This window comes from Dipodomys merriami, unplaced genomic scaffold (assembly GCF_024711535.1).
Source record: "Dipodomys merriami isolate MVZ:Mamm:240054 unplaced genomic scaffold, mDipMer1.0.p SCAF_34, whole genome shotgun sequence".
NCBI lineage: Eukaryota > Metazoa > Chordata > Mammalia > Rodentia > Heteromyidae > Dipodomys > Dipodomys merriami.
Window position 1 is genome coordinate 16555627 of NW_027204937.1, and position 7812 is coordinate 16563438.

Here is a 7812-nt window from a genome sequence, read left to right on the forward strand (position 1 = left end):
AGGCTTTGCTCTGTGCAGTCTGGAAGCAGTGTGAAGACTGGAAAATACAAGGAGTCTTCAGTGGCTGGCTCCTTATCTTCATGGAGTAAGGAGAGAGGCAGGGACAGCACTGGCCAGGGCCCCTCAAGCTCAAGGCCACATACTCTGCTCATAATGGAGGTGACAGGGTTTTCAGGCAGTGGAGGAGATGAAGGAAGCCATAGATTTAGGTCATATAACTAACATTTTGGTATCACTTCCCATGTGCCCTATAAATGGATCGACCTGAATTAGAATCATCCCCCCAAAAATTCAATTATAGCTGGGCACTAGTGGCTCATGCCTGTAATCAGGAGATAGATACCTGAGGATCACAATTTTAAGCAAGCCTGGGCAGAAGTAGAGCTGTGGCTCAAGTGGTAGAGTGCTAGCCTTGAGAAAAAAAAAAAAAAATTCAGGGACAGGACCCAAGTCCTAAGTTCAAGCCCCAAGACCAGAAAAAAAAAAAAAACATTTACATTGTAAATGAGACAGGAATATACCTCTGGCACTTGTTAACCCTCACAAAGCAGTGGTAGTGGAAGCCTCAGCTGTCCAGCTACTGAGAGAATAGCTCACAGCTGTAGGAGCCAAGGAACACTAGAGGGGAGACACATAGAACTTCAGCTATTGTTCCATGACTCTGAAGCTGTGGATGCAGCCAGAGCAGACCTAGCTGCCAAGGTGGGTAAGGACAGGGCACCTCAATCTCTCCAGAATCTCATGCTGTCACCCTTTGGGCCTGGGGTCTCGTTCTTGCTCCTCCCACACCATTTCTTTTCTCAAGTCATCCATCTGAGCCCTGCCTCCAACCCTGAGGCCAACAAACCTTCAGGAACAGCATCAGGATGGCTGCCATGAGGTAAGTGGCCTTCACTGCACTGTGAAGCTGTTGCTGGTGGAAGCATTGCCTGTGGTTTCACCCTGATTCCTCGTAATCGAGGCTTCCAGCAGTGTGTTCAAGTGTATAATGAGAAACACTTGCCTTAGCCCTTCCTGCATTCACAGAGGCTGCACATCACCTGGCTTGGCTCCCATCAAGCAGCAGATAATAGCCCTGCCCCTTAAAAAGCACAGTGCTTCACTGATTTTTTTTTTAGGACTATTCTAGACAGCAACTTTTGTCTGTGGCATAGAGAAATGTCTGGTGTCAGGGGGACCTCTAGACCCCTCCCAACAAGTTTTGATCTATCCTGGAAGCAGCTGGGCACTGAATGTGCTCCGTGGAGTTTGGGTTTATGACCAAGGAGAAAGTAGAGGCTTTATGTAATAGGACTACTGAGGGGGCAACTGGGGGCTTGCATGGGCTCAGGAGCCTGAAGGAGGGAGAAAGCACATCTTCAGTCACTGGATTCCAGAAACTGCCCAGAGTGAGTCCCGTGGCCAAACTGGGTCATGGATGGACAGCTGTATATCCTGACAGTGTAAAGCAGGACCCCAGAGAGTTGGAGAGGCATGTCACTGTTTGATGTCCTCAACCCTGCCTGCCTGCACCTGACCCAGAAGGCATTGTTGACCAGCGTGAGATCACAGAGGCAGTTGTGCAGGCTCCGCCCACTTCCTTGAACTCTAGTTCTTGCCTACATGCCAAGCCCCAAGTGCTGTGGGAACTGCTGGCTAGGGGCCAGGGGGCTGTGGAAACACAGGTATGGTAACACCCATAGAACCCCAGTAGCCAGCAGGACTAAAGGTCACAGGCCTCCTCTTTTCTCCTCTCCTGGTTTGCCCTGAATTACTCTAGCTCCAGGCCCTGGCTATCTCAAAGATCCAGTCCAGAAAGATGTAAAGCAGTGATGCTGCCACCCAAGCTGGGAGCTGGGAGGGGGGGGGATAAGTGGAGGGCTTGTGTGTGCAGAATTCTGGCTTAGGAGTGAGGAGCAAGGGCTCAGTTTGGACCATCATTCTGACCTTCCTCAAGGTATATATACAAAGGCCATTCTACTGGAGAGGGATCAGTGATTTTGTTCATGGGCCAAAATATGTAATAACCTATACCTAGCCCTGACTTAGACTGTGAGCAGTTTTAGGTTAGGTGGTAGAAAGCAGGCAAAGGCCTCTTATACAAAAGGCTTCTTTAAAGGTTCTCTCCAGATGCATGGAGACAGTAAAAATCTTCCAATTGGTTCAACTAGGAATACTCTAGACTGTGTGTACTTCCCCCCACTCCTTTTCTCTCCCCACCCTTTTCTCTTTCCTCTAGCCTTTCTCTCTTACCCTGCCCAACCTCAGCTAGTGTGTGAACTCCAGAGGCCGTGGGCTAATCTGAGAGACCAGGACCCAAGAAGAGCAGCCAGCACTGAGGAATCCAGTATCCCTTCTGAGCAAGACCCACCATGACCCCAAGGAAAAGACCAGCTCAAACACCAGTGTTGGGCCCCCAAGACAGGCATCCCCGGCCAGCACTCCCCCCTAAAGAGCCCCTGGCTGAGTCCAAGCCCTTGGACCATGACATAGTTCCCAGCACACACACACTCTATATTGGCAACCTGAACCCCCAATTCTCAGCACCTGTGCTGGCCTGCCTGCTGCGAGACACCCTAGAGCAGCTTGAGCTGCCCGTGGCACGGGAGCACATTGACGTGGTGAGGCGGCCGAGGAATGCCTATGCATTGGTGCAGGTAACCACACAGAAGGCCACCCTGGCCTCCCTCCCCTGGCGTCTGCAGATGGCCTTGGAGAAGCAGCTGATCCTCAAAGAGCTGACGGCTCGTGGGAAGGAACTGGTGCTGAGTGAAGACTCAGTGCCCCTAAACCACAGAGGGGTGAGCAAGAATTCCCTAAGTGAGGCCCCAAGGCACACTGGTCTGGGGTGGGGAGTGGGGCGAAGGCCTGAATATGTGTGGCTGAGGAACTGGGACAAATCTGTAGCTGTGAGGCTACTACTTAATGACTCCCTACTTTTACCAGGTGGGACTGCCCTTGCAGAGCACCTCCAGGCTGTTTGACTAATCAAAGGCCTTGTGAGACTCTTCCCTTGAACCTTTTGTATTCCACACTCTGGGTCCAAAGGCCTGTGGGTACACATGGGTTCTGAGTTTTTCCATAGCCCATTTCATCTGTTCAGAGCAGAGCACCATCCACTCTGTTCCCACAGTGTGCAGCAGAGTCCTAGGTTCCAGGCTCTGCCCTCAGGAAGTCCTCCAGACATAGGCAGAGCAAACAACAAAACCAAGGTGGCTGGGAAAAGAACAGAAGGGCTCTCACTGCTTGCTTACTGATATCAAATCGAGAGGATTTCAATCCAGGCTTAGACTTAAGAGTTGGACAGGCTATCAGGGAGCTCCAGCTGGAAACTACAGGGTCTGTTGAGGAAGGAGGTTGGGCCATAGAGTCACCATGCTGTAGCCGAGGCAGAGCAAGGTAAATGATCTCTTTGGAGTATAAACCCATTTTGTCTGAACTGATATCGAACCAAACTGCTTCATGACATTTCAAAGTGCAAGTGCCTTCTCTCATGTTTGCAGGAGACTTCTTTCATGTCTCTGAGGCTGACATTTGTTTTCTCTAGGAAGCTACTAGGCTGGCAGAGCTATGCATCTCATTTCCATGTACCAGCCCATGCTAGATGCCCAGCTCTATAGAAGCAAAGGCAGTAGGAAGCTAGGACAAGATTTCAAGGGCAGATGGCCATCTGACTTGTATTAGTGCTTGTGAAACTGCAGCCAAGTGATGAGAGGAAGAGAGACTGAGTAATGAATCCCAGACTGGGAAGTGGCCATGAAGACATAAAATGCCCATTGTGCTGTGACAGAGCAGAAGCCATAGAGGGAGGGACCAAAATGTGGCAGTAGTCTAGAAAATAGGCATTTTCTAGGGAGAATAGGAAGAGGATGAGCTTTCTCGGTTTAAGGACTTATAGTTCTGCACAGAAACCTCAGGCCCCAGGGACATTATAGGACTATCACCCAAGGGGACAGATTGACAAATATACCAGCTCCCACCTTAGAAAGCAGCAGTCTTCAACCTAGTACCTTGAAAAAGCCCAGGGACTGATTTGAACCCTTGAACTAGCAGGAAAGGTGATCTCTCAATGGCTGCAGGAGAGTAGGGTAAGTGGGGCCACTCAGTCTCAGAGGGGACACCAAGACACCTATAGAAGCTGGACCTGGGCAGGGATACAGCTGGGGTCTGACAATCTCACAGCAGGAGCTCTCTTCTACCTGGGCCTATACACCCTGCTCTTACATTTCACCCCAGCAGGAGGACGACAGTGGCCCTAGCTCGGGTCCCAGCCCTGGCCCCAGCCCCAGTCCTGGATTCAGCTTCCCACCATCAGCCTGGCCTGCCAACTTCTCACCTAACCTGGACTGGGCCAGGCCACGGCATATTCCCCATAACCGGCCTAGTGGTGTGCGATCTGATAGTGCTATTGAGCACCAGGAAATTCAAGGCCAGGAGCGACTCTTCCAGGGTGCCTTCCTGGGCAGCGAGACACGGAACATGGAATTCAAGCGGGGAAGCGGCGAGTATCTGAGCTTGGCCTTCAAGCACCACGTGCGGCGCTACGTGTGTGCTTTCCTCAACAGTGAGGGTGGCAGCCTGCTTGTGGGTGTTGAAGACACTGGCCTGGTGCAGGGCATCCACTGCAGCCACCGTGAAGAGGACCGTGCCCGCTTGCTGGTGGACTCCATCCTTCAGAATTTCAAGCCCCAAGTCTTTCCTGATGCCTACACCCTCACCTTCATCCCTGTCATCAGCACCTCTGCCAAGAGCATGCCTCTCAAGGTGATCCTGCAGGTCAGGCAGGACTGTCATCTGTCACTGACCAGCAGGACTGTGGCCATGCTACCACCACACTGCTGAGCAGTACTGGGGTGGGAGTTGGCACATGGAGTAGGGAGCTGGGGAAAGGAGCCTACCAAGCTTCTTTAGGGAGTTCCAGGGCTCAGGGAACCTGCATAGGATTGAGACTGCCAGGCATGGATGCCACACCTGAGCTGCTATTTCTCCTACCAAGGTGCTCCGCCTAACTGTGCACACCCCCAAGACCCAGGGCGAGCCACAGCTGTATGAAACAGACCAGGGGGAGGTGTTCCTGCGGCGTGATGGGAGCATCCAGGGCCCACTGTCGGTCACCGCCATCCAGGAGTGGTACAGGCAGGTGAGGAAGCACGGGCCCCCTGCCAATTATGGAGCAGTCCCAGGCAAATCTGTGGGTGCTCCCTGGGTTCTGCAACAGCCCATGAGCACACAGTAAGGCTTGAGTGAAAGGAACTCCACCTCTTCTACTGCGTAGTTCAGTGATGGTTGGGAGAGAGGCCTTCTTTCTATATTCTTTCTCACACTACCTAATACCTTGGTGATGAAGGCTCTCTGTGAGTGGCCAGGGAGCAGGGACACTGAAAGACTGAAGACAGAAGGAATCCCCAGGCCTATGTGCAGCATTTAGGGGGAGGGGGTGAGCAGAGTGCTGGACTCAATCCCAAGGAGCCTTTTCTAGAGGGAACTATCAGGTGATAGAAAAACAGCTTAGGACCAGAAGAGCAGTGAAAAGGATATGGCCAAGTGACAATCCATGCTTGCCATGGTGCCTAGGAGGTGCTGAGGACAGCTGTCTCATATCCCTGTTTCAAAGTTACAGACTGTACCATGGCTAGCACTCCCCTCCCCCAGCTATAGTTAACTGCAAAAGAAAAGCAAGCCCAGGACAATGTCAGTATGATCATCTGCTGCCACACTTTCCCTTCAGAAGTGGACAGCAGTCCTGGGCAAGCTGGAGGAGAAGGTGAAGGTGCTGACAGCGGAAAAGGAGCAACTCCAACAGCAGCTGCAGCTGCAGCAGCATAACCGTATGTCATGCACCTGCTGTGTCCTGTGAGGCCCACTTCAGGTGGGCAGTACCCTGCAGTGCTCTGCGGAGCCAGGCACAAGCTCTGACCCAAGCTGTCCTAGCAACAGAACACAAGTGGACCTGGTGGAGGTTGATGGAGGCTCGGGCCACATCTTCAGCACTGTACTCTGGGAACCTGTGGCTTCACTGACCAGATAGTGTAGCTGAGAAGCTGCTCTTAGCACATCCCCTCCCCCCCCCCCCCCCCCCGCCGCCCCAGAAACCTTGGCCAGTCAGCCTAGAACTGAGCTCCAAAAGGCCTGCCTTCCTAAATATTGCCTTGGCCAAGTTGGATCCAAGACTCCAGAGCTAGACAGTGCCAGAAAGATACGTCATCTTGGAAGTTCCCAGCAGCCAACAAGGTATATGTGGCAACTGGGTATGGAGCAAACAGGCCACCCTGCAATCCACTGACTCAATGCAATTTGTGATTACCAAAGTCCTTTAATAAAAAATTGTATGCACAGGGAAAACAAATGGTTACTTCTAGGACATTTGGTCAACCAGCAGAAACCCAGCTCCCACCTCCCATCATAATCAGGTTGGGGGGAGGGGGGAAGGGAGGGGAGGCATTTCCTGGACCAAGCACAAATGCTCTAGGACCATGCTCTAGTAACAATGGCAGGTCACCAAACTGTCACCCACTCTGCTGCCCCCTAGAATCACTGAAGCTGAGAACTACACAAAGAATGCATGCCTCTGGCTAGGGTGATTATTTAATGTGCCAGAGTGCAGCATTTCTATGCATCACAGGTGTGATGCTAGCTTGATGCTAGCCCAGGCATTACCATCCTCAGAAATTCTTTAAGTGGGAAGCAGCCAGTTTCTAAAAGCAGGTGAAGTCAGAGTGTAGCAACACCAGTCTGCTCAGAACCACCTGCCAAGCCCCTGGATCTAAGAAATGCTTCTCATCTAAGGACTCAGTACAGGGATGCTGCTGGGTAGGGAACAGTCAGGGCATTGGAAAAAGCCTGCAAGTCTACCCTCCAGTGTTTTGGCACAGCCACTATAGTAAGCCACGTGTAATCTCTTTTCTCAGAAGAAGGTTGTTCAGGAAACTAGCACATTAGTCGACTGAGGCAGTTCACCTGGGGCACAAACATGACGAGAGGTTCTTTGACCATCCACCCATATATACATACCCAGCCATGTCCTCACTGTTGTAGGGACATGCTATCCCCAGAGGGCAAGGCTTTGGGGGCACCTTCTATTGGTGTGGGAGAATGATAGGACCACTGGGTGAAAAGTCAAAAGCATATTCAACCAGCCATACTCTGAGCTTCAAGACAAGTGTGAAGATCTCCATAGGCATGGAGAGTAAGTTTAATAAGAAAGGCTTCTCTGTCTAGCCGGCTTTAATTCTGCTGTGCTGCTGTGCAGCAGAACTATGCTACTACTACTCCACTGCCCTGCCCCTCCCCCGCCCCCTAGTCATGGGGCTTGCACTCAGGGCCTGGGCACTGTCTCTGAGCTTCTTTTTGCTCAAGGCTAACACTCTACCCCTTGAGCCACAGCACCACTTCAGGCTTTTTTCTGTTTATATAGTACTGAGGAATCGATCCCAGGGCTTTATGTATGCTAGGCAAGCACTCTACCACTGAGCCACATTGTCTCTTAGTTTTTGTTTTGTCGGCCGTGGGGCTTGAACTCTGGGCCTGGGCGCTGTCCCTCAGCTCTTCAGCTCAAGGCGAGCGCTCTACCACTTGAGCTACAGCACCACTTCCGGTTTTCTGCCCAGGCTGGCTTTGAACCATGATCCTCAGATCTCAGCCTCCTGAGTAGCTTAGGATTACAGGCGTGAGCCACCAGCGTCCGGCTGTCTCTTAGTTTTAAACATCAGATCACTCACTGGAGGCTATACCCCTGGAAGAACCCTGGCTCAATGCCCAAACACAGGCACCCAATAGTTCAGGCCTCTAATTTCCCTGCCTGGCTAACAATAAAAACAATAAATGAAGGCTGCC

The 7812-nt window shown here is 51.7% G+C and overlaps 1 protein-coding gene across 6 annotated transcripts; it reads left to right on the top strand.

The window, feature by feature from the left end:
- The first annotated feature begins 518 nt into the window (after positions 1 to 518).
- Positions 519 to 6310, top strand: LOC138803284 (schlafen-like protein 1). Of its 6 annotated transcripts, none has more exons than XM_069987100.1 (5): positions 519 to 880; positions 2219 to 2780; positions 4216 to 4755; positions 4976 to 5119; positions 5708 to 6310. In XM_069987100.1, exons 2-5 carry the CDS (start codon positions 2352 to 2354, stop codon positions 5834 to 5836), a joined length of 1242 nt encoding a protein of 413 aa, XP_069843201.1. In that variant the 5' UTR covers positions 519 to 880; positions 2219 to 2351; the 3' UTR covers positions 5837 to 6310. The 6 variants fall into 6 exon arrangements, with proteins under 6 accessions (XP_069843201.1, XP_069843200.1, XP_069843203.1 ...); XM_069987099.1 differs by lacking the exon at positions 519 to 880 and adding an exon at positions 1599 to 1664; XM_069987102.1 differs by lacking the exon at positions 519 to 880 and adding an exon at positions 1599 to 1664 and having other exon boundaries at positions 4216 to 4743.
- Positions 6311 to 7812: the final 1502 nt, after the last annotated feature.

What these genes read in the sequence shown, in the direction of transcription:
- LOC138803284 (XM_069987100.1), top strand. Translation starts at nt 2,352, where the DNA reads ATGACCCCAAGGAAAAGACCAGCTCAAACACCAGTGTTGGGCCCCCAA. An exon ending in TGCCCCTAAACCACAGAGGG is followed by an intron (nt 2,781 to 4,215) that starts GTGAGCAAGAAT and finishes ATTTCACCCCAG; the next exon opens with CAGGAGGACGACAGTGGCCC. An exon ending in TCCAGGAGTGGTACAGGCAG is followed by an intron (nt 5,120 to 5,707) that starts GTGAGGAAGCAC and finishes CTTTCCCTTCAG; the next exon opens with AAGTGGACAGCAGTCCTGGG.